Source organism: Haliotis asinina, chromosome 9, assembly GCF_037392515.1.
Source record: "Haliotis asinina isolate JCU_RB_2024 chromosome 9, JCU_Hal_asi_v2, whole genome shotgun sequence".
NCBI lineage: Eukaryota > Metazoa > Mollusca > Gastropoda > Lepetellida > Haliotidae > Haliotis > Haliotis asinina.
In genome coordinates this window covers 14,340,002-14,367,751 of record NC_090288.1, presented here as the reverse complement: position 1 = coordinate 14,367,751, position 27,750 = coordinate 14,340,002, and the positions used below count along the sequence as shown (strand labels likewise).

Here is a 27,750-nt window from a genome sequence, read left to right as displayed (position 1 = left end):
CCTTTTGGTCACCAATGTGTAGTAAGCAGTCTTTATTTTATAAACTCAATGAAACTTGAACTCCATTTTCTATCGTGGAAGCGTGGTAGAGGGCGAACCATCCGATTTAGTATATACCACAGGCTTCGCACACACAAACAACCAGTTTAAGCACAAACTAAGGGGTCCGGTGGAAATCTGTGGATACTGACACCATCACCCGAATCCAAGGAGCAATTGACGGCACACAACAATTCGCCATGTCTTTGGTGACGTTGAGAAACCAGCAAAATGACGAGCTTCCTACACATTTTCTACACAACTAACTGAAAATCGTTCCTTCTATGACGTCACTGCAGGGCTCTGGCGTAACCTGTCTGTGGGTTCGTTTGCGGGCGAGAGAGAAGCAAACGGCTTTTTAGCAACTTTTAAGCGCTTGGTAATAATTAACCACAAGTTAATTTTTTTTTAAAAAATGATGTTCCGTTTATGTCTAACCAGAAGTCTTTCATATGCAGTGGTAAAAAGAGTACCAAATAACTGAGTTTATTCGTTCTTTAAAAGTTTCCTCGTTTTTCCGGGCTTTTTTTTCACATACTAAAGCGGGCTTTTGGTAAAAAACCAGTAATATGTCCCATAATAAACCCAACACGTTGCAGAAACACATATTCATAATCAGATTGTATTGGTTTTCATATAATGATCTTACAAAAAATATGCCACTGAAGCATATAGTTGCATTGCTTTTTATACGAGTATATACATTTTACAAAATATGGATGTGAACCCAGTCCCCGGAGTGATAATATACTACACATATATGACAAATGTTGCAACTTGTAAATGAAACGTTTCTTAACCATTTGGCGAAGACCTGTTGTCATCAGTGATTTCTAGCATGCCATTGATATAATTTTCCCCACTGTAACAGTGTCATAGTAACAGAATGTGTTTATGTTGATGCTCCCTGGGGTCATGATCATAACCTGACGTACAAAAGAAAGTACACACCTGAAAAGCGTTTTGACAGAGACATACAAATAATCACAAACAGTGCGCACGTTACATTATCGTGGTACTTCTATCACTAGTGACGTGTGCTAAAACGGGATTTCATTGTGACGAAAGAAAAGGTCTTCCAGCCTTTTTTGAGTCGATCACAGGCTTCCTTTAAAAGGTATTAAGGTGAATGACAGTTTAGAAGAACTGGGCGTTTCGAAGCTTGGGCGTTTCGAAGTTTTAGCGGAATAGTGAGCCAAACTGTCAATACAAAATATAGTGATATGGTTACATCGAAGATTGATTTCTCCTCTAACTTAAGGGTACCAAGTGTAAACTCTATACTGATGACCCGAAGGGGATCATACAACAAATTCCTGAAAAGCATGTGCAAATATATAATATTATGCATGTGAATATTTTGCCAAATTTAGTTTTAAACATTTGATTGGAAGTATAGTGTCACTATTCCCTAGTATTCTTACCACAATTCCGTTTCAACAAATAAGGACATCTGCTGCATGTTAGCTGCCCACTCACTCTCGCTCAGCTCGAAATTTCGCAAAAATTAGAATAATTTAAATAATGAATATGATACAACTTGTTCGGAGCACACAGCTTTGACCTAAACAAGGAGCGGGGATCGTGGCCGACATCAGACATCAAACAGAAACGGACTGAAGAGACGCAGGTTTTGATGGACTTGAAAAATTGTCACTGAAGTTCGGATATTAAAGTCTGCATTTAATAATTAGTTGTAATACAAGTAGTGCTTCAATAGAAAGTGGTTTTGATTGCGCTGAATTTTGCACCCATCCTTTTTTCTCGCCCTGCCTCAGTAATGTAAGTCCCCATGGGCTCTAGTGTGGTGATCTACCTTCAGTTGTTGGCGATGTGACTTTAATTCTTAACTCTCGTCCTACTTTCTTCCTCCTATCCCCTTACTCTTCTCCTTCTTCCCCGTTCTTATAATACCGCTTGTTTCCAGAAGCCGACATCCCCGCCCTAACCCCTTCCATCAGTACGACGTCCTCGTTATTGCAACATTCCCTTCTCAACATTACAGGAAATGCGCTATTTCCGGATAGAACTTTGCAGAGAATTTAAGTTATGCTACACCCCGAATCCCGGCATTATCCACTCTTGAGTTTTGAGATTCACATTCAAATCTCCAATGAATAATGCAAAGTGTACTGCAAAACACATCAATCGTTCATAACGGAAACTCGCCACTTCCATCGAAACCCCCTAAACAATATTACAGTTATGAATATTGACAGTATGACTATAGCAATAAATATAGTGATATAGGTCAGTTATTGCACAGTATCGTGTCCTCCATCAGTATTCAGTTGGTCGGATGCAGCGAGACATGAACAGGAACTGAAGCACGTCGGCTTGAATCGTACAACAGTATTAAACGTGCTCTGCGCTCAGTTGCCTATCCTCAGTGTGGATGGGAGGTATATTTGTAGACAATACTAAGTCTGAGACGTCTCACATGTATGATTTTCGTTTACAAAGACACAAGCTCTACAATGATGTTACATCTTCATCATCTGAGCATCATTGTGGAAGACTCTTGCTGCAAGGTGACAACGCCATGGGTATTTGAGACTTGAAGAATTCCCATACTGGTCTTCACTACCCATCACCATTCCACGGATTTCTGGATTTCACTGCTGTTTGGAAGCACTTCCAACTGTACACTCCGGCGTCAAGAACATGACTCATCGTAAACGTCTATGGGTCAAGACACTCCATCACAGGCGGATTCCAACTTTCTTCACCATGTGTAAGGGTATGACGAAGGCGGTGATGTCGTCGAATGAGGCGTCTTCGTCGTTGTCCATCCTCCACCCTTTATCAGAGGCTGTACCCCGGGAGTGGGCTACCAGTGCCTTAGCTGCTATAGTGTACCTGAAGGTAGGAATGACATAGATACTAATCTCTTTTGTTAAGGATTTGTGCATCCAAGGTCGCAGTGAGGGAGTGAGTTTAGTTTTACACCGCACTCAGCAATATTCCAGCTATATGGTGGCGGTCTGTAAATAATCGAGTCTGGACGAATCATCCAAGTGATCAACATCATGAGCATCGATCTACGCAATTGGGATACCATGACATGTGGCAGGCATGGGTTACTGAAGATCAATATTCTGACCCCGAAATCTTCAAACGTGTTAATGTCGCAGAATAATAGATTAAGGAAAGGATTTCTTTACGGAGCAGTTAGATACTTATATCTAATTACTATGTATTGTTTGCAGCTTTTCAGCTGTGTGACGTTAGTCTACGTATAATCTGTATGGATCAGACAATCCACTGATTGACATCACATTCTTATAACTGTGAGATTGGGATTTGATGAAATGTGGCATGTGTCTGACCACCAGATCCCGTTAGTCGCCTCGGGTCGCTGCCAATCATTCTAACTGAATGTGAGGATATGTGTTCTATTCGATGACATATGCCATGTGTCTGACCACCAGATCCCGATAAGTGGCCTTGGATCGCTGACAATCATTCTAACGTGAACGTGAGGATATGTGCTCTTCTTACGTATGCAGATGTTTTAACATCTCACCACAAAATGAACCTATAAAAAGCTTCCATAAGTTGTAAATTAGGATGTTTTGGTCTAGAACGAATACTGTGTATCTATAAACTGTATTCAGGTTCAGGAAACGAAATAAGGTCGTTCAGTAGCCATTAATGTGATCATTCTCCCTATGGGTGAACCTGTAGTTCCAGGTATGTACCTGAGTGGGTCTTGTGTTGTGTGCTGCTGTAGCACTGCCTTGACGATGCTGACGGCGTCTTGGTTAGACATTACATCCCACAATCCATCGCTTCCCATGATCAGGACGTCGTTCTCAGTTAAAGACGTCTTGTTGAAGTTGAAAGTCTTCACCTTAAAGTTTTAAAACAATCTCTGTTACTATAAGAATTACTGGGATATACTTATTCGTTTGTAAGAGCATATAATCAATGGACGAACATATTGATGAAGAAGTATACTGATCAGCAAAAGAAGCGCAACTGTTTTTAAATAGAAGACGTAAACATGAACGCTTATAGTACTTTTATGAGATGTCATTTTTTCTAAACTTGCGCTTGTTTTGCTGTTCAGTATATTTAGATGATGACTGATAGCTATCGGCGTTCTCTTTGTCGATACTGACGCCGGGGTTATCGAACAGAAGCCACACCTTCGGGGCTGTTTGAACTCGTACACTCACTGGCCATGTAAAACACCCGATTATCCAAAACATGGGAGGTACCTCGAAAAATAACTGCTTCAAAATTTTAGAGCCACTTCTGATAAATACATAGCAGGAACACTCATTAAGTCAGCTAGTTTACGAAAGCTGAAATCGTTCAAAATAACAATTATGAAAGGTTTAGTTTGTGGCATCCTAAAATATTACCCCTGAATGGTTAAAGGGGGCTGTGTGTCTTCAACCATTGATACTCAGCTATCCTGAAGAACGACATTAGGGGGACCACACTATCTTCTGCGTTGGCAATCTCATACATCCGCCCTGATTTTGTATTTTCAGATATGATGCGAAGATTTTTCTCGTCCGTATGGAAATATTTTAACCTGGCGTGGTGTAACAGTATATACCTGCACACCAATAAACATGATGTTTTCCTATCTATCCATGCATCCCCGAAGCAAAACGATTCCACCTGCATGACAAATATACGTTAAGAGCAAGCTATCTTCATGATAAAAAAAAAAATAAAAACGTGAATAAATACTGAATACATTTTTTGAATTATAGCTATTTATTTGTTTCGCCTTATCTTGCTGATACTATATATAAGAAACACATAAACGATACAGATGATTAAACAGGCAGATTGGTTAACGCCGCCTTGAACAGACCTTCGGTATGTGTTCGGTATGTGAGCTTGATGTTGGATAAACATCCCACGACGCAAGTCTCAGGCGATCGCATTCACAGGCGCTCGACTCTGATGCATTTATAAGTATGACATATATACTCCACTACTGAGTCTTAACAAATCCTAGTTGGAGGTCGCGTCAGGTAACCTTTGAGATTGACCAATCAGAAGACAGCTTACCAAATCGTGAAAGCGGAAATTCGCACATACCTTTTGAACTGTTGCCTCGGAATGGTTTGTTCCCGAACGATTCCGAATGGTATTTTCCATGTGATTGCCACTGGGTGATGCCCACGGGTCACGCTACAATACATTCGTAACTACTCGTCTCTTTCCGTGACCTTCTAGAAGCCATCCATGCTTGGCGGAATGACACGAGTAGTTACGAATTCCTACAATACTGTCAAAAGTGATGAAACAGTTGCTGAAAATAGCGTTCTTGTCAATATTTAAAGATGTAACCTTGCGGAAATATAACCATGTTATCAGAAAGCCCTAAGCATATATACTGCTGATTGGTTACATCCGTTCGGCCTTCTCACGTTTGATTGGACGGACATAGATCGCTCAAAGGTTACCTGACGCGACTTCCTACCAGGTTTTGTTAGACTCAGTGGTGGAGTGTAACGAAAAAATACTGAGACTATGTTTACTTAGACTGACATCAGAGTCGAGCGTCCCTGTATTGTAAAACCTGAAGACCCGTGCGATACTAACGGGCCTGTAAGTATCGAGAGGCTCTACCTTCCGGTACTAAACTGGTTCCAACTTGCCAACTTGCGATGTGCGAGACGGGGCCCAGCTTACTTTCGGTACCTTATTTCCGGTGACAAGCCACAGTCCGGCGCAGCGATGACTTAGCATAACATCACTGTCACAGGGTAATTTGCATGTCACGTGGCCGGACTTTTCTCTTGTTTGTAAACGAATGCGCATATTCATAAATAAGCTGAGACTTGCATAACGCAAGTGATTCGGCGAGGTTTTCATATTGCTTTACATTGTTACGTAAATATTCTTATACAACTGCGTCAATAAGGTTTATGACAATACATATTTGTATTTCGAACCAGCTGCGTCGTTCGTTCTATAGATGGGTTCGATGACAGCACGTGGAGCCGTACAACCCATGTAGGATCAACCCCAAAAAGGATCGTGACGGAACAAATTTTATGGATGATCAACTTCTTTATTTTGACAATAGCGACGTTTCGGTATGGATGGTATTGCTTGAAAACGGTATAAGAATCCATACCGAAACGTCGCTATTGTGAAAATAAAGAAGTTGACCATCCATAAAATTTGTTCCGTCACCTTCAGCTCAGCAACTTCTAAAATGCCTCTAAAACAGTCCAAAAAAAGGATCGCTGCGGAAACTGAAATAGTGTTACACGTTTTAGGATAATTTCTCAGTGACACTGAACCATTTTAACAAGGTGTGTAGACTTATATAAAACAAAACAGTTATGTCATGCGCACATTATATTGAATGAACTGTATAAGATGTGACGAATTGTCACTTCTTTCAGGCCTGTGGCAGAGGTACTATGTGGCGACAAGCGTGTACTCAAGAACCAGTTCTGTGACCGCTATACATGACGTTAGTGCCTGGACCAAGTATAAGTATAAATCTCTCCAAGTGCCTCTTTATCCACGAGGCGAATCTCGAATTCGAACCCGCAATCATATGTTTATATAGGCCTGAGTGACGCAGCGCAAAGTGACCCGCGATGTCACATGCGTACTGGATAGGTGTGCTAACAAAGCTGGAATTATTGCTTGACATTCGAACCCGAGACCAGCGCATCCTGAAAGATAAAGAGGTCCGTGGAACCAACACGTTGCTAGGGTCATACCTCTGGGAGTGGGATGAGGAATGGCTTGATCCTGATGTCCGTGCCAAACACCAGAAGGTCATGGTCACCGAGGCAGCGCGAGACGCCGATTGTGTCCATCAGACGTGACTGTCCAAAATAGGAAAGGATGTGAAGGTCAAGTTATCTATACAACATCGTTAATGATCAGTTGATTAAATGTGAGTTTGGGTGTATTGTGAGTGCGCGTGCGTGCGTGCATGCGTATGAGTAAAGGATTTGAGGTGCAGTTTTTTGTATGACATCCTTAATAATCAGACGATGAAGTGTGAGTGTGACTGCGTATGTGTGTGTGTGTGCACATAAGTAAATGATCTGATGTTCAATTTGTATGTATATGAGTGCGAGCGTGTGCGTGTGTGCATATGAGAAAAGCATGGACATGTTTAATCTACAACCCTTGTGTGCATGTTCAACTTGGAAGTAAACAGTGCCCCAGCTGCATATACAGCAGTCCGTAAGTGATCGGTGTGTCATTTCAAGTAATATGCCACTAAGTCACAGCCTCGTATCAAGGGATCCATTAAGTCGACTCGTATAACAAGCCTCCGTTGAACTATACTAACCCGGGCCCAACAGTATGACAATTAAAACCTGGGAATGAATTGGTTTTTGTCAGCGTTTCAGCTACACTGGAATGTTTTAAGTTAACGATCCAGATTGGTCCAGCTCAAACTAAAGACCAACGTAGTTCCATTGATTACTAGTCTGTGTAAACTTAGACCCAGTGTTGTCACGCTCCCATACTGGGTCTAAGAAAACCTGGTAGGAGGTCGCGTCAGGTAACCTTTGAGATTGACCAATCACAACACAGCGTACCAAATCGCGAAAGTGGACATTCGCACCTACCTTTCGAACTTTTACACACGCAAAGGAATGTACCCTAACGATTCCAAATGCTATTTTCCCTACGATCGCTTCCGGGTGACGCACATGGAGCACGCCACAACAGTGAATAAACAGTTTGTGAAAACTGCGTTTTCCAATATTCAAGGATGTCAGCTTGCGTTAATATTAGCTAATCGTAACAATATGAAGAGAAACAAAAAAAAGTATACACTTCAGGTCAAATGTAAGTGTTATATGCGGATTTTCTTTTGTTGAGAGATCATTGTCAGTGACGGGTGTATTTAGTAAGTCCCACTAAACCCTAAACAGTAGCCGTTGTCTGATTGGTTAAATCCGTTTAGCCGTATCGTATTTGACTGGACGGTCATAGGTCGCTCAGAGGTTACCTCCTAGTAGGTTGTAAGTGTTAGACCCAGTGTAGGAGTGTAACGAATAACGCTGGGGCTAGGTTTACCCAGAATGATTGATTACAACAGAGTATCCACACAAAAAGCACACACCTTCTTTCCTTCGCCTCGAACAAGGGGCGACCGGATATCGTCTGACGTCACTTCCCGGTATACCCTGTGAACAGTTCATCATATTATCTGATGTATTAAGTCCGTTTGGTTTTGTTAATTTTACATAGTTACATAGTTATATATAGTTTTCAGCAGTCATTCACTTAGGGTCTGTAAGAACGTCGTTACGACAATCATAGTTTGTGAAGTACTGAGCAAGGCACTCACAAACCCTGGGACATTGGTCCACCAAAGAAGCGGGCCGCTATATACCTGGAATATTGCTGAGTGCAGCGTAAAACTAAACTCACTCACTCTCCTTACAGAAGGAAGGGTTACACTCACCAACCCTCAGACATTGGTTCCTTACAAAGAACCTTCTTCCCTATGTCCTCTTTCCATATCCGACGACAGAAGGATCTGTTACTAAACTCGTTTCGCAAAAGACCTGGGTTGGAAAATGCCTGAAAAACACATTTAACCCAATTTTCTTAACTCAGGCAACAGTAACCTGCACCGACGTCTGGCAATAAATACTTGAGTCTGGACCAGATAATCCCTTTATCACAGGTCATGAGAATCGCTCCACACCACTGAGATACGCCGAGTGTTAACCAAGAATAGTCTGTTTGGGTCAAAACGATACCGATGACTCACAATCTAGCTCCAAATCGTGATCAAACATTCATTTAGTAGAAAATGAAATATAGAATCAGTCATGGATAAATAAAGTAGTTTAAATTATACCACCAGTCTTCATAAGTGCACAAACTGAGAGTAGTGAAAGTGAATCAGGAATTTCCTCGGATTCAAGTCCGGAAGAGTTTTGATACAACCCCTAACTGTTGACATCCCGCCCTCGAGGCTGTTCCTGCAGCTGGTTACCGTTACTTCACCCTCGTAAACCTTTACACGGAAAATCAGAGCAAAATGATGATGGTTTATTAAGTAACTTTTTTATTATGGAAATAAACATTATGAAACTTTTTTTCCAGAGTTGTTCTAATGTTTTCATTACATTCTGCGTTGAAATGAACGTTTGATCATGAACAATTTGGAAGTGCGAATCATCGCTGTCATTCTGACCCGGACTGTACAGTCCATTTGATTTCTTTGACACGTCCAGGTGTGCTTGTTGCACCTGTGAAATTGAAATTTCACTACACGCGTGTGTGGATTTCCTGGTTGTTCTACCAGCAAGTGGTCTTCCCTCGTAAAGAATTGCAAAATGTGACAACAAAATAATGATTGTTTGTTAAACAACCTTTTTATTCGCGTGTCCAAAAGTATGAGACAAATTAGGAGAGTATATGTAATAAATTATATTTCTGTTGTCTGTGACATAAAATACAAAATGTATGGTGCCTAAAACATTTTGCCCAGCGTCTACATGGTATATTGGGACAAAAACACAAAGAAGCGATTTCACACTAACGGGCTGATGTCGCCGTGGTCACAAGGGATGGGGTTTCGCTATAACAAATGTACGACTAATATGCGAAGAGAGACAGAGACACAGAGCGACAAACACTGAGAGAGAGAGAGAGAGCGAGAGAGAGAGAGAGAGAGAGTGAGAGAGAGAGTTAGAAAAAGAAAGAAGGGGATAAACAAACATTGCTTGTAAGCGCTTACCATTGTTTGAAGCCGTTGCATCTCCGCCCCCGGACACAGCTCTCTAGACATAGGTACGATCTCATCGTTGATGCTCAGGATAGCCCTGTGAGTGGTAAACAGACCAGCTGTATTCAGAATTTATACTTGCACCTCTTAACTGTTGTATTATATAAATGCATGACAGTCCCACGGCACTATTTTTCAGTCGGATTGGAATCAACAAAATAAAAGGTGAACGAAGACGGGAAATTAACAAAAACATTTTATGTGTGAACTGGCGGGCATTTTGTAAAACATTTTGAAACAAAAAAAATGTAGTGGCCATTTTTGTTGGCTCCAGTGTAAAAAGATGTTTTTCGAATATTTTTCCTGCAGTTCCAATACGGCTGCTCACAACCAGCCAATTGATTTCAGGCTTCTATTCATTTAACGTTCTGGAGGAGGTTTTGGCTATCTGGCGGCCACGTTGAAAATCCAGTTGTTCTGTAATAAAAGTGAGCCCCCATGTTGTAATAAAGATCCACAACAATTGTCAGCAGAATCCACGACTTGTCGATCTCTCTTATAAAACAGACTGGCCCTAACGTCGTTTTGACCTGTATATCATTTATATCTGTGCATGTCAGTTGGATGTGCGAGGAAAAGCCTTGTAGGAGCAAGATGCTGAAAAACACAGAACTAATCAGGGCGAACATAGGATTCAAACCAACGATCTTAGGATTCTGTCGCGCCAAAGGGAAGCAACTTTGATCAGAGTCGGTCAGCTGGACAGATGCCTGCCTCAAAAGACCACCCAGGTTTTACTCACCTGCAATCTCCTGCATTCGCCACGTATAAAGTATTAAGGAGAAAGATGGCCACAAGAGCTGTGCAGCCACCGCGAATAGCAAACGTAGTTCTCTCCCTTGCCATCTGTTCATCCTGCAAGGACCAGGTCAATAACCTTACAAGCAGATATCTCATAATTAAAAGGCACCTCTTCTGATTTGTAATCAAATGCTTTTGCTTTGCCCACTTTAACCGACATTTCTAATATCACGACAACACGTATTCAGTTGTTCCGAGGTGGTCGATGCTCATGACGTTGAGCACTAGTTCACTGGTCACTTCATTGACTGCTAACAAATCCCCGCCATACTGCTGGAATATTGCTGACTGCGGTGTAAAACCAAACACACAAAATTTTGAGAAACAGGTTGATGTTTAGGTCTCACCAGGGAGCAGAACGCTGCCTCCAGAGCGCCGACGATGAGGCGGTCGGCAGTGATGGCTGAGTGCAATGGCGTCACTATCTCACTCTCTTCAAGTTCCAGGATATTTTCTTTTACCTCAGTCAACTTCTCCTGTGAAATAGAATTCAGCAATCATGGTTATCAACAGATCTACAGATCACACAACAATAAAGCAAGAAAACAATAAATAAATAAATAAATAAATAAATAAATAAATAAATAAATAAATAAATAAATAAATAAATAAATAAATAAATAAATAAATAAATAAATAAATAAATACGAATTCTGAGCACGACAGAATAAATCATCCTACAACACACTGTAGTATTTGTTTGCTTTTTATTGTCAGTAATATGACGGCATATTATCGAGTCAATCCAGTGACTGACATTTTTAGTCTCTATTTACACAGTTGAGGAACGATATGTGTCAAACAGCCTGATCACCCAACCTGTTAGTCGATTCTTATCACCAGATGTGTGACAAGAGACCAAGTCTACTACTACTACTACGAGTCATCTACGCAGATCTACGTAGGCACTCTACATTCGACACAGTGCACGAACATAATCGACAAAATTTGATCATTTGTGTATTTCTTAAACGTCCCCATATCTCAGTACATACAGTGGTGGATCCTCCCATGATAAAGTTAACATGAAGTTATGTTCTGATTCTCAATCAACACTCCCTGCCCCCACCCCCCACTGAAGATTAAAATGACAAAAGTGCACTCCCCTTCCCCCTTTTTCAAAAGGCTGGATCCGCCCATGGCTCATATAATATTTAAATTTTAAACTCGGTCTGCACATCGAGCTTTCTTACAGAAGATTAGTTGAACCGTTTTCATTCTCTCTATCGTTTCACTCGCGATTAACCAGACTATTATTTTCCCTTGATCCTTTTCTGTCCGATTCAAACGACACCACACTTCACGGCCAGCCAATCAAATCACACATATGAGTAGTACAAAGTATACATTTGGTAGTACAAAGATAAACGGCACTTTTCGAAATAGACACGTGAGAAAATGCAATTGATAGAGATAATGCTACCTTTTTTTGGTCTCTTTTCCAGAGAGGCTACTGATGGAGTGGGTTGTCTGGTTATCTTCATTAACTGTTTAAAGTATAGGGCAGTATGAAAGAAAAAGATGTAAGAGAAATATATGATTTTTCTCTTTCAGGAATATACGTGTTGTCCTGTATATCCAGATTTTCAGCTTGGCGCAATAACCATTGGGCCGTAAAATCACCGTAAACTGTGACAGAAATTAGTCAAATATAGACTCGTGAAAACCCGGGTTAGAATTGGTGTTCAGCAAACCCATGCTTAATGTAAAAATCAACTAACGGGATCGGGTGGTCAGGTTCGTTGACTTGATCGACACGTGTTATCGTATCCCAGCTGCGTAGACTCATGACACGCAATGCAAACCAATCGAAATAGCAAAATAAATAAATAAATAAATAAATAAAAAAGTAGCAAAATAAATAAATAGCAAAATAGCAAAATAAATAGCAAATTTTTTTTTAAAAATAAATAAATAAATAAATAAATAAATAAATAAATAAATAAATAAATAAGAATAATAAAAAAATAATAAATAAATAAGTAAATATAATCACAGGTTCTTTTGCTTTGAAATTGACCTGATTGGTTTGGAGGTATGTCTATTTAAACATCGCTTTCTTTTATTCATTTTATTATCTTGGTGGCAATGACACTTTACAGTTCTCGCTGAGTATAGGGATTTGTAAATAATTGTATTTTATGTACCACCGTTCGTGATTTATCTAAAGAAATACATGAGTTGTGTGGAGAGGACGATGTCTCACCTGTAGGTGTGTCTCCAGTAGATGTGATGCCGTGAGTGCTGCCCCTGTTCCAGCATGGCCGTCAAATATCCCCATGTAGGTGACCATGACCTCGGTATACTGGGGAGAATAAGTACGCATTGAGATATTTAGTACACTTTTATTTAGAAGGATAATCATAAATAGACAAGTGAAGTTTAACCGAAAAGTTTTTGTTCAGATATTGATGTATTCACATACTAGTATCAATAGAAGTGTTTATATTTGTTTGACGTTTAATGTCGCTTCTTTAGAAGTTAGTGAGAGCTTTATTCTCCACAATTGTCAAGTTGCTTGCTTTGGCATTATAGTAACAGACTTATTCCTATCCATTCCTTCGACCTAAGAAGATGTGCCAGTAATTAAGAAATATGCCCTGGCTTCATTCAGTCAAGTTTATTTCGTAAAACGCCCATGTACAATACGAAATGAACAAGTATAATTTTATGGCAGTGTTTAAAGAACGCAATGACAATGCTTCCTTAATGTAATTAGAACAATTTTTTGTCGGTGAAATATTGGTACATGATGAGTTCAAAGAGTATTGCACTGTAATTTGGTAATGTGTTTAAATACTCTCAGTGCATATCATGATAGTCTGTACATTCAAATAAAAAACGAAATTCATTTATAAGTATCAAGTCAGCTTATTCAGGTATATAATTAGTATCCAATTAGCTTTCTATCCTGGATCAGCTTTCGATCTTTCATCCCTAGTTTAATAATTATGATTGTCATGTTTGATCATCTTTGTGTAAGTTTTTGATCTGAAGCTGTGTGCTATTTTTATGCATTACTTGATGCAATCTGATTATCGTGTGACATTACTGAATTGTAATCTCTCCCGCTTGATGATGGTGCAAAAATCTAGATCTATATCGTAACAATAAATGAACATTGAACCTTGCTTTACACGGTAAAAACATTTGTCCAGATAGTCGCAGTGAACAAACACGCGATTCCAGTTTTAATGTCGCATGGGAACTCCAGAAATGGACTACACATATTGCATCCATGTGGGAATCGAACCCGGGTCTTCGGCGTGACGAGAGAACTCTTTAGTCAAACGGATACCCCATATATTACTCCTCCCGATTTAGTGAGTGCATAGGTGTTTTTACCAACATTCCGACAACATCGCGTTGGTATACTTAAGAAAAGAATTGAAATATTGCACAGTCGGTTGGGGAAATGAACCCGCTCCCTATTTTGCGTTCAAGAGTGAACGCCTAAACTACCAGGCTACCACACCTATCCCCGTGGACATGGCTCGCTGTCTTGTTTGACAGGCGTCATCGTGTCACAGCTTGGTAGATCGATACCCATGATGTTGATCACTGGATCGTGTGGTCCAGATTCGATTACTTACATAAAGCTGGAATATTGCTGGGCGCGGCGTTAAACAGCAAATCGCAACCTGTGGATTATGTCTAGGCTTGCAGTCAACATGCTATCTACATTTGTAACGTGGAGTGTCTGGTAACAACTGGACCTACACGAATGCGTTATGTTTACATATCTCAACATTATGATTGACACAGACACGTTATCGACGTATGTCCGGCACACGCTGGTACAGATCGATGGGCCCGAGATAAGAACGACCGACTCTCGTTATAAAGAAATAACGGGTTAATCCCAACCTGTCCGTTTTGTTTGATGTGCCGACAGATAATCCTGGAAGGGGGATTACCATCTTGTCTCGGTATCGGTAGTAACATTAAAAGTTGCTGCATGTGATGTGGAAATTAAAGAGATAATTTGTCTTTTCATATTTTTTTAAAATGTGAATGTTTGGAATAAGTGACAAACACATTGTCCATTGTTGAAATAAGTACTGTCAGAAAAAGAAAACACGGGTTGTTTCTTAAGCTGTTCTTCTGTGTCCCAATAATATTCACATCTACAAATGCGTGCGCTCGTCGCACCTCACCGAAGACCCCGGTGAAACCCATTATTCGTGTCCCCGCCGTGATATTGTTGGAAAGCGGCGTAAAACTAAAATCATTCGTTCTCGATTGCGGAGGTCGATGCCTATAGCCTCCTTGACACTTATACGAATTTTGTCCTTGCATTGGTACGCAATTTTGCGTACACTCGGCGTAAAAGGCAAAGTTTCTGGCACGCAAAATCATTCGTGAGCTAGTCGTGAACATTACGCAGCCTATTCGCAAGCACTGCGGGCGGTGCGTATCAAAGCGTGTCAATGTCCAGCCCTGCGCGCACTGACCCGCAGTGTCACGCACTGACCCACTTTGATCAGGAACTGTGTGCGCCATGGTCGAGACAGACTTGTCGTCATCTGGGCGGGTGGGATTTGTGAATTTTCACGAACTGTTAAAGTGTTCATGGCACGACGAGTTCCCACATAGTTTGCGCACGGCACGAATAGTTTGCGCATATCAAGAACTTGATACGCATTGGGTCTACGCATTGTTGACGCACACATTAGCGCCTACCCCGCATTTACATAAAAACGAGCCCATCGAAGATAACCTTGTGGATAGACACCTGTTCTTTTCTGGATTACGAGTTTGTCTGGTGTTCAACATCTTGTAGCTCCACACCAATGCATGAAGCTGGAGCTGATGCGTGCTAGTTTTATAGGGTGGCTTCAAGTGTGACAAAACTGGAACAAACAATACAAAGACTGCTCCACGCATGCGCGAAGTGGATGTGTTAATGACTGCCCATGCTGGAACAATGCGAGTCATGCGTACCGTGCCGTACACTAGACGTAAACAATGCGCCAACAATACTTGAACTAGACGTAATAAGGTGAGCGGCGTGTCATTGCGTGTCAAGTGCGTAACTTATGCGTAAACAGGACGCGGATACTGCGCGAACTTGGCTTCACGCTTACATGCATATGATCTAAGATACACGCATTCCCACGACGAATTGCGGATCAGTGCGGAGGCAAAATTCGTCCAAGTGTCAGGGTGGCTTATGTCAAGCACTATGTTCTCTGGTCCAGATTTTACCATGCTGAGATAGCGTGTGGTGGTAAACAACAAACAAACACATGACTCATTCTGACCCATGCACCTCGTGCAAACCCACCCAACCAGACGTTGGCTGAAACATTCTGGCAGGTGACAGAAAATATTAACGGACCACATGACAAACATAATGGTTGACGGGACATGCGGTTCAACACAGCTATGTAGACTGGACACAGTCCCGTTTCCAAAGATATCAGAAGACATTCAGCTGCGTTGAAACACACTGAACAGTAAAAGAATCGCAAAAATAAAAACTAATAAAATTGGGCGTTCATGTTTGTCTTCTGTTTAAAAACTTGAGAAATAAAAAGGAAATAAAATAAATAAAATAAAAATAAACAATGTTGCATTCCTTTTGCTCTTCAGTATGTATGACATTGTTACAAACATGTATTCTATCTTGCAGTCGTGTTATGCCATATTCTGTTTTCTAAATTCAGTTTAATTTATTTTAATATTTTATTGATATAGTGACATATCATATTGTCGTTTGCTAGTTGTTTTGCGCGGCACTCGGCAATATTCCAGCTATGTGGCTGCGGTCTTTAAATCGTGAAGTCTGGACAGGAATAATCCAGTGATCAACAGCATGAGCATCGTTCTAAGTAACTGAGATACGGTCTTGTTGATGTAACAGGGAAATCAGTAGAGATGATTTTTCCATTGAAGGCACGGAGCTCGGGTTTGGTACAGACAAACCAATGAAAATACACTGGACCAAAATTGGATTTGAACCTACGATCTAAGGATCACTGAAGGGACGCAGTTGTAAAGCCTATATCTTTAACGACTGCGCCTGCTTTACGCTCAAAATATCTCATGATATTTTAGAAGATAAAATATCTCTTAAAATTAATATCACAGGCTTTACTTATTTCGTTTCAGGTGTGATAAGTGGAAACTTTTCATGTCTACCAGCAAGTCTACGCATCGCCTCGAAGACATCCGGGTCGACGTGCCCCGTCAACCACACACAGCTGGACTCTGACGACGGTACCCTACACCTTCAGACAGGCAGTCATGCTCTGATTACCACACATTACTAAGGTTATCTGTAAGCTCCACACATGTCGTTATCGCCATTGCCCATATCGTTCATAAGCTCCGTGAATGGTGTTTATCTCAGTGATAAATTTGACAACCCACATGTAGAATTTAGACTGTGTGGTATATTACTCATAAGGTAGAAATTTCTCGGGAATTTATTAATATATCTTTAAAATACTTTCATATTTTAAAGAAAACTTGTGAATCATCGTGTAAGCTATTTACGTATTCGTAAACATCTTGTGACATTACAATAACATTCTGCGAAACTTGTTTTGGCAAACAGGTTTGACGGTTTTGCAAAAGGGAAGGTATGCGTTGTCGAAGTATGGAATTTATATTAGGATTTTAATTGCCGTGTCCATGATCCCGTTGAAAGAAAGTCAGAGTCCTGAATGAAGGGTCTCTAGTTAACTCAGCGTAGCAGCTGTTGCCGCATCATGGGGTCGTGGCTACGTTGTGAGAAGGGCCATGTTGTACGTCCATATTTGGTATTTGTGGTAGTTATTCAGGTCGTCGTGTTGAATTGTTCCTCTAATACCCATTTTTAGACATGTTCTTATCGGAAGGAATGTTTCAATGATTGAATGGACGTAGGGTCAGGTTTGCTGTCTCTAGATAAGACGGCTGAAGTGAATTACTGCCACGGGTGTGCCACGCGCACTCTTCACATGATTTTGTATGTCTCATAGAGGTCATTTTGTTTTTACCAGCAATCAGCCATATGTTAGCAATACAAACGACAATGGATAATTATGAATACCCACAACACAGGATATTGTATGAATACCTACAACGTACGATACTTTATGAATACACATAACAGAAGATACCGCATGAATACCCACAACGCAAGATACAGCATTAATACCCACAATACTGAATACTTTATAAATACAACAAAGAATACTGTACGAATACCCACGACGCAAGATAAAGCATGAACACCCACAACACTGGATAATTTATGAATACAACAAAGGATACTGTACGAATACCCACAACGCAAGATACCGCATGAACACCCAATACACAAGATACGGCATGAATACCCAGAACACAGGATGCTGTATGAATATCCTAAACACAAGATAGTGTATTAATACCCACAATACAGGATACTCTATGAATACCCACAACACAGGATACTTAAAGAACACCCACCACATAAGATACCATATGTATAAACACAACGCTTGATGCTGCTCGAATATCTTCATCAAAAGATAAAATACAAATTTATAAATCCCCACAGCACAGGCTGACAAACAAATTAAATTAATGGTTAATAATAAATTAATGGCAAGGGGAAAAAAGAAACTGAGAGGAGATTCGTCCCCATTTCATTACTTTTTTTCTCCAACAAGGACACCAAGCATGACAATGCACACATACCCAAAATGTTTTGATGCGAGGGCAAGAAGACAACTTGTATGTCAGTTACGCTCTTTCAATGCGCACATTGTGCTGTGAAGTGCATAAATCTGAAGTGTATTCGTGTAGGAGTAATGGTGCCTCGGGGCTCCCACAAAAAGGGGACATGCATGACGAGACAAGTAACTAACTCAGAGACAATTTTTAAATATACGAATATTCCCCACGTTTACAAGGTCTATTAAGACGTAACGCATCTCTTCCAATAGTTTGTACACACGATATGTGGTCTCCCATGTTTGGAACACCGCTTGTCTCGAATTACGGATTGCTCGACGGTCGGAGGACTTCGAGATACTGAGTTATACATCCTTTACAGGCGCGCGAACATAACGTTGCGCAATCAACTTGAGATGTAGGAAAGTAATTTATTCATGGTGTTTTTACCATTGACAAGCAGTGAAAAGACGCTACCTGAGTGCCGATTTTGGCAGTAATATTCCGATAGATTTCAAGCCAACAATGTAAGCAAATCTCTCTCTTTTAGCTGCAGTTGCAGCTGGTTGTGCATGTAACAACGTCAGTTAACCTGGACGTTGCATAACAGAATTCGCAGTTCGCAATTCGTAACTGCGATGTTGTTTTGCGAAACGTCGCAGTCATTATCAGGATGAGACCGTTGCAAAAATTAGGTCAAAGCTTTCCATGTCGCAGTGTGTCCGATCTGACGCAGCTAGAAAAACAGTTACTCCGCAGTGTCTCTTAGCGATGACGTCGCCATTTGTGACCCGGAACATGCCGTCTTGTCGTGAGTTACGGAAAGGGGCGAGTGGTGACGAATGTGACGAGATCGCGGCTCGAGATGGCAAACCTAGACCCTTTTCGTGAGCGGAATCTCCTGATCAAATATTCGATGTATTGACCCGCAAGTTACATGTTTTGCATTTACCTCATTATTCACTTTGTAATATTCTGAAGGGTCTCTACATCAGTAACAAAATGTGTCTGAATATGCCAGATTCACTCTACCATATATTATTTACTTATAAGTACTTTGGTAAGTTTAAATATTAAAACACATAGTTATTTTTAAATTCATATAACGTGGAAGCAATATCGTTTATTTAGTTTGTGTCTCAAAAGTTAGTTTAAAACAAATCTTTCCTTGTTCCAGCCTAAATTTATTTCCCTGACGAAACAACTATTCTACTGCTGACCATGAATTGTGATGGGTATTTGATAAATGAATTATATTTTTACCCCTTCAGCAGAAACTACAGGAAAATGTCACTTTTAGTAAATATAAGAAATTATACCTCTTCAAGAGAAACTAAAGGAAACCATACACGTGATTAATATACGGGCATATTTAGTGAGAGTGAGTGAGTGAGTGAGTTGGGCAATATCACTATCACAGCTAATAACATTGAGAAAAGCACTTTTACACATTGCAACTATAAATGGAATCGAACTCGAGCATGGAGAGCGGAGATTTACAAGGAATGTGGTTCCATGTGTCTTCTAGGGTACAAGCAGCGATGTCAGGATCGAACTCGGGTATTCACGGGATGAGCGAACACTTTGGCCACGGCGCCAGCCCATTCCTCCACTGACAGTCTGAGGATATGATCTCGTACACTTGACACCACAACACTCCACACTTCCTACTGCAGAAACTGTCATTTCGAATTCTGACACTACGTTTGCTGCCGACACTGCATACAAAGAATGGGGTGGGGGGCACCAAACAAAATTTGGCTTTGCCTTGTATCCATGTGGGGAATCGAACCTCTAGTCTACCCCACCGCCTCAGTGTCAGCAGGGCGATAAATTTCATGACACACTTACAATAAGACGCTTGTGACTGAATAGCACACCTAGAAATCCCGCTGCATTGCTAGCTCAACCTTGAGACAACGTATATTATGAGAAACCACAAATAAATATGAGAAACAAAAATAACATTATTAGCATGTGAAAATTGTCACCGCTGGATCAACCGTATTTTAGACCTTATAAAGGAAAAGAGACACCTGTTATTACTTCTGTGTATGTTTTGGTGACATGCGTCTTCTTCTAATACACTACATAATTAAGAATACTCTGGTAGACTTGAAAAACAAGTACAAACAGGATATTGGATATAGGGTATTTATATAGCGCACATATCCACGCACTAGTGCATGTTCAAATCTATACCTATCCGTGTATGCGGATATGAAAGCGACGTTACACATAGGCCAATATGTCGAGGTGCAAAATAGAAATATAACATGCATAAGGAAGGAAAGCATACTAACAAATGAACAAAATGGAAATGGGAACCGAGACTAGAGCTGCACGCTTGACAAACGACGCATTTTACACATACATTGTAACGATTGCAATCTTTACGGATTTGGGGATACATACACTTCCAAAAAATAAAATTGACATGGACTTTCCAAGTGTAATAACAAAACTGGCCATGGTAGATAAGCAATAAGAGAGCCGACAGTATAGGAAGGGGATAACTAGACATGTTCACAGCAGTATCGCTGGTTAACCGCCTGAAACAGTACACGTGAGTGGTGTGCAAAATGTCAGCATGACTTATGCAGATCGCGACCCTAATGTCAGCTTGGCGCCGGCGACGCATGGAAGCCACCAAACGTTGCATAACCTGTTTCTGGGATGTTCCGCCAAGTATCCTGCAGTGCCGTAAGAATAGGCGGAATTGTCTGGGGTGATGGATTCTTCCAGAGCAGGCGTTAATCCAATGCTTCCCATTGATCCGGCGAACGATACTGTTTGGACTCCTGGCCAAGACGTGCTACATCTGGTCTGCCGTCGTCACGTATAACGTTGACGTCCATGTGCGGAATAACGTGGTGTTGCAGGATCACGTCTGAATATCTAATGCCCGTCAGTGCACCTGCCACATGCAGGAGAGCCGTCCTGCTACAATGATAGTGACTTCCCACATCATTACACTTCCATCATCAAAATGATCGACTTATTGCACGAAGTGTGGAGCATAACGATCTCTTCCATGTTTGCAGACACGTGTGCGTCGATCAGCGGGAGATGTCGTCGTATCCCAATTGTATAGATTTGTCTTATGATGTCAATCACTAGATTGTCTGGTCCGGACTCGATAATTTACAGACCGCCTCCATATATCTGCAATATGAACTGTCCGAACTGTCTGGTGGGAGACAACGCGTAGTCTAAGGATTTACGTCGTCATGGTTGTAGTCGTGAGGTTCGATTTCGGAGATGACACATCCCTACATATACACCGGTCTTCAGAGAATGCGTTCGGACGAATTGACCGTTGCATGTCATGAACACAAGTACATTGAGTAGTGTTGCACTATGCCATTAAGGCAGGGGTGGTGTGTCTGGACAAGCCAATATGCTGCAGCAGAGAGAGTTGCCAATTCTTACGTAAATCTTGGCATTACCGCGTTACCCGAGTCGTTAAGAGGCCCTTTTGCATCACTGCCGATACGGATTTCTATGACCTACCAACGGACGGCCATGTGCAGTCACAGAACATATCGTTTCAAGTACTTCTCTGCGGGTTGTGCTTTTGCGTTTCAGTACTAGCGTCGCCATGTCAACGTTTCTGTTCCCTGCTAGTTTTGCATCACCATTCGCTCACTTACTTGTCTTTAAGACAAATGTGATTCCATAACAATTATCCGATGTCAAGTGTCTTTTTAGGAAGAGTATATATAATGAATTTTATTTTTTATGTTTTTACTGATAAAAAAAAGCATTTTTATGCCAAAGCAACTGGCAGGGTCTCCGCGGGACGGGACAAAAAGAATTCCACACATTGTGTCTTATTGTACAGCACACGGGGTGATGACGTAGTGGCCATATGGAAGGGATTTTCGCTGTAACAGCTGTTGCACGTCTGAAATTTGATTCCGGAAGTTCTAACGTGAACCTGGAGACACGTCATACTGAGCACGGGGAATGTTTGGTTTCTACTGTGAAACTGACGGAAGATCATGAGGATCACATGATTTGATGTAGTTGATAAATCAACACATGAGATAGAAATAATAATGGTATAAAACTTATATAGCTTCTTTAACGCCGAAATATTCCAGCTAAACGTTCAACGGCGGTGTGTAAACAATTGAGTCTGGACCAAACAATCTGGTGATCGACATCATGAGCATCGATCTACAAAAGTGATCTTCAGGAACCCTATTTTGTTGTAAAAGGCGACTAAGGGGATCAGGTGGTAAGGCTCGCCGACTTGGTTCACACATGTCGTATCCTGGCTGCGTAAGTCGACACTCAAACGGTTGATCACTGGAGCGTCTGGTCGAGACTGTTTACAGAGCGCCGTCATACAGCTGAAATATTGCTGAGTGCGGAGTTAAACAAGAAACCAACCAACCAATACCTCGCCATACCCCTAATGACAGGCATGACGTATGTTCCTAAAATACCTGTACAATACCGTGTCATAATCTCTAACCTTGCCATCAACACCAGGTAATCTAGAAACTAGTTCTGATATATCCTTACCTGCGAGTTTGGGGGTTTAGGCCTATTGTTGTTTGTTACGGAACCGTTTGAAGTGTGGTGTCCGCACGATAAGTAGAATTGACTTGCAGCCGCCTGGTCCTCGTTATAGCGCGACTTGCCTCCATTCACGCACCTGCATGGGAAAATGTTTAGAGGCTTTTAACGTTGAATGGTTGACTGATCTTATATTTCTGTATCACGAAGAGATAGCATGATGCGGCAGGGATCTGTGTGTCTGCCCGTCTTACCTTATCTATCTATCTATCTATCTATCTATCTATCTATCTATCTATCTATCTATCTATCTATCTATCTATCTATCTATCTATCTATCTATTGTTTGGTCCACATTCGATTATTTACAGATTCTTATTTTGTTGTTCAGAATACGTACATACACGTGGCTTTGTATTTTAGTCCAGAATATTTACAATAGATACATTATGCCTCAGTTTTAAAACGGATACCCCACTTAGACAGTTTATACTAAATCGCACCGTGACCAGTTTTTCTCTTTTTAATCGATTAACACCGACTGCCATACGGGCCAGCAACAAATACCCAAATACCATCTTTTTTATTGCTTTTGGTTTCTATTGTAATAGGAATGGGGCAATCAATTCACATGATCCTAATTACCATTACTCACAGTGACTTTCGGATTTTATGAAAGGCATTGTCATAGGTTATGTGTCCTAACAGCATGCCTTTGTCAGCAACATTCCATTTGACTATCACCATGACCTGTTACCGAGATTCCTTGTCAAAAACCAATGTTTGAAATCATGAGCAACTATCGTCGTTGTCAAGATTGTGAGTGTTGTTTAACACTATCCTAGCTCAACCACCACCCACCCACATCTTGAAAAATATAGATCAAATGTGGACTACACAAACCAGCGAATGAATGTTCTTTAACATCGCAGTTAATGCTACTACTGTTACATCATCCATACTAGGTAGACAAGTTGTGAAAACAAAGATCTTCAGTAACCCAGTAAGCCTGTCCTAAGCGGCGACGGACTGGATCGGGTGGTCAGGCTTGCTGACTTGGTTGTCATATGTCAGTTGTAGGTCGATTCTCATGCTGTTGATTACTGGCTTGTCTGGCTCAGAATGGATTGTTTACAGACCGCCGTCATATAACTGGGATCTTGTTGAGTGCGGCGTTAAACAACATTAAACAAACGAACAAAACTTACGAACTATCAGATCGACTAATGTCACAATGCACCCTCAGACGCGTTACACGGACGTTTCTTTCAAAACGCTATATGAATGTTCTTCCAATGTGGCAAACGTTACTGAAATGCTGTTGAAACAGATACAGAGTACAGAATAAATAACTCCAGTTGTAGCGAACATAAAAGGACAACTTATTTTAGCTTGGTGTAACCGTAGTTCGTCATACGATCTTTGACTAAAATATACAAATACTCGGGACTGAAAAGAGTTCGTTATAAGCGAGTTCGTTAAGAACGAAGTTGAAAGTATGTTGAGTGAGTTTAGTTTTACGCCGCTTTTACCAGTATCCCAACAATGTCACGACGAGGAACACCATAAATAGGTTTCACACATTGTATATCCATGAGGGAAACGAACCCGGGTCTTCGGCGTGACGAGTAAAATTCTTTAACCACGAGGCTACCCCGTCACCCCACCATGGTACTCATTAAGAGAAATATTATCACGTCGCTTACTCAATAATCTGACAGCGTGGGAAAAACCTAAATGTACTGAAATCACTTGCGGTATTTTATGATAAACTTGAAGTGTATTTTTATCAATGAATTATCTCCTTACAGGATACAACTGGGTGGAGTCCTATAGCGGATGGCTCATCCTGGGTATTGTGATTCAGCTTCAGTAGGCATATATTCAATTATACCCTGAAAAGAATATACTAGCCCTTATCATTTCACTCAGCCAGGCGTGAGATGCAGAGACTTGTAATCACCAGGACAAATCTCGCGACTGATGATTAGCGAGATTTCAGTGTCATTCTCTAGAACTGAACATACTCGATTCTTACAGTGTTTATCACATGTCACCGTCATATTATCTGTAATATCATGGCAACATTTTACCCGGTTTTGTTTGGCAAGTGACGTCACCATATTATCATAATATCTTACGATGTGTGTGTGTGTGTGTGTGTGTGTGTGTGTGTGTGTGTGTGTGTGTGTGTGTGTGTGTGTGTGTGTGTGTGTGTGTGTGTGTGTGTGCCTACCGTCCCTACCCCTCTACCCCGAAATGGACATCCTGGTAGCTGTCGACACACTGTTGAACGTTTTTGTTTGTTTTTTAAACATTAACTCGCAACACGAGTTCTGACTGTACAACAAACATCTGCATAATTTGTTACAATCAACTTATTTTGTGAGTCTATCTTGTACAATACAATCAACTTATTTTGTGAGTCTATCTTGTACAATACAATCAACTTATTTTGTGAGTCTATCTTATACAATACAATCAACTTATTTTGTGAGTCTATCTTGTACAATACAATCAACTTATTTTGTGAGTCTATCTTGTACAATACAATCAACTTATTTTGTGAGTCTATCTTATACAATACAATCAACTTATTTTGTGAGTCTATCTTGTACAATACAATCAACTTATTTTGTGAGTCTCTCTTGTACAATATCAACACGTATGGTTATCCGACCTAACAGTAAAATGCCTCTTATTTTCAATATCCGTGACACAATACACTATCGACTTATCTATAAAGTTCAGCACAAATGATACCAACTTGTTCATTTCGGAGTTCACCGTGAAACAAAACAAATGGTGCAAAACACGGAAGTATTATTCAACAGTGGTAGTAGAAGGGCTGAAACAACCACGCCCCTTTCCTGACCACGTTTAACAGCTGTAACGAAACTAGTTGCAGAACACCGCACCAACTCACCCAATATACTTACTCTGCATATCCACTGCTCCAGGGTAGGGCTGTCAAATCGAGAGGGGTGAGGATCGCCCTGACAGAGTGATCAGAACCCAGGGAGTCATCAATGTTTAAAAACCTTGGTCTTGAATACGCAAACTTATCCGGTAGGTTAGCCGTATCCAGCTTGTCATAATCCGGCTTAACAATGGTACTGCCTTTACGGCTTTTCAACGTCGTTCTGAGTCGCGACAGCATCGTCGACGCCGTGTCCTCTACGTGGGCATCGCATGAAAATGACAGCCGTGTTTACAGGGAAGCTTACAACGAGAGGTCTACGTCATTCGAGTTTCGCCACCGCTTTACTGTACCGACTGCGGGCGAAGCATGACAGGATAGTGTGGGACGTCCCAGAGTAGAAATCCGCAGCAAAGCACTCACTTTGGCTGAGATATCCTCTGACCCGTGCCACGACGGTGATAGGTGCGTTCTACATAGATATACCCAGTTCACCTGTCCCGTCTCACGCGCTAATAAGCCCATGTATTAATACACAGTTGATTATATAATATCAAATTATAGCGGCGAAACTTGACACGTCATATGCTCGTTGGCCGAGTAAGCGAGTTGTGTTTACGTGTAATTTTACTGAGTCTATGAATTACATGTATATTGAATGGCCATTGCGTTTTTATCGATCTGCGGCGATGGCTAAGGGCCGTAGTAGTCGGTGTTGTTATCATGGTGTACGTGTAACTATGTCAAGCGGAATAATTACTAGGCCTGTCTCAGCATATCTTGAATGTCTGACAGACCGCGCTGTAGCTGAAACTCCTCGTTATAGAGCAGAGTATGTAAACACTGGTTCCGGATACATTTGCAGGTTTCAAACGGCATGAATTAACGTAACGTCCCAAAGTAGGTTATATCCCTTGGTTTTGATAGGATTCGAGTTCAAGTGAGGTTATCATCTTCAAACTGTCTCAGTGAGCTTTCAGTCCATATGGTTGTTGTTTAACTCCACACTCACTAATAGTACAGTTATATGGCTGCGTTCTGTAAATAATCGAGTCTGGATCAGACGATCCAGTGACTGACATCACGAACATCGATCTGCACTAGTTGAATCACATAACGTTTCTTGACGCGTGTGTGCTTTTCAAAACTGGTAGTTGGGGTAGCCTAGTGGTCAAAGTGTTCGCTCATTACGCCAAATGAACGGGTTCGTTTCCTCTCATGGGTACAATGTGAGAAGCCCATTTCTGATGTCACAATGATGTTGCTGAAACATCACTAAAAGCGACGTAAACGAAATACACTCATTCGGGCCGCACGTGTAAATGAATCACGTCGTCGGGGTTCGTTATCACGCTTTTGAGTATAATCATCTGCAAACATCGCTGACTGGGCCTTTAGGTAATCCAGTCGTCAGGATGGTGGGTGAGTAAAGCTTTACGCCGCTCCTAACAATATTCCAGCAGTATCAAGGCGGGGACACCAGAAATGGGCTTCACGCATTGCACCCATGTATGGAATCGAACTGTGGACGAGGTATAGCACTTTAACAGTTTGAATATAATCAACTGGAGCCTTAAGTGAATATTAAAACCCACCAACCAAACAAAGAAATTCTTGGGAATCGAATACGAACTTCGTTCGAAAGGGAACACTTTAACCACTGGGCTGTTCCGTCGCCATACCATTCCTCAACCCACCCCTTCTCAGTGACATTCATATACCTGTCCTTACATTCATTCATTCACACATGTGAGAACGGCGAGGAAGCGTTGTGGTAAAGAAGTTCACGCCCAAAAAAAACCAGTTTCGATTCCCCACTCTGACACAATGTGTGAAGCCCATTTCAGGTGTTCCCCGCCGTGATATTGCTGGAACATTGCTAAAAGCGACGTGAACCTAAACTCACTCACTCACAGATGTGATGTTTAGTTTGGTGTAACCATGATACGACATGGTTTACATCACCATGTAACGGTGTGCAATATCTACACCACTGTCTGTCTGCTGATGGCGCGGCATATCGCATTTCCGATATGCAGCAAACTCGTGATGGGGCACA

General features: G+C 41.2%; 1 protein-coding gene across 3 annotated transcripts; it reads right to left on the bottom strand.

Moving 5' to 3' along the window:
* Window positions 1–647: 647 nt before the first annotated feature.
* LOC137295935 (protein phosphatase 1J-like) lies at window positions 648–26,308 on the bottom strand. Of its 3 annotated transcripts, XR_010957611.1 has the most exons (12): window positions 25,711–26,208; window positions 22,778–22,910; window positions 12,804–12,902; window positions 10,945–11,073; window positions 10,539–10,651; window positions 9,749–9,833; window positions 8,462–8,580; window positions 8,117–8,180; window positions 6,750–6,857; window positions 3,741–3,892; window positions 1,878–2,898; window positions 648–1,838 (listed from the first exon to the last, which is right to left on the bottom strand). XR_010957611.1 is itself a non-coding variant. In XM_067827525.1 (11 exons), the coding sequence occupies exons 1-11, from the start codon at window positions 25,929–25,931 to the stop codon at window positions 2,742–2,744; spliced, it is 1,380 nt and encodes a 459-aa protein (XP_067683626.1). In that variant the 5' UTR covers window positions 25,932–26,308; the 3' UTR covers window positions 648–2,741. The 3 variants fall into 3 exon arrangements, 2 of the variants coding, with proteins under 2 accessions (XP_067683626.1, XP_067683627.1); XM_067827525.1 differs by having other exon boundaries at window positions 648–2,898; window positions 25,711–26,308; XM_067827526.1 differs by having other exon boundaries at window positions 648–2,898; window positions 25,698–25,784.
* Between the last annotated feature and the right edge of the window lie 1,442 nt (window positions 26,309–27,750).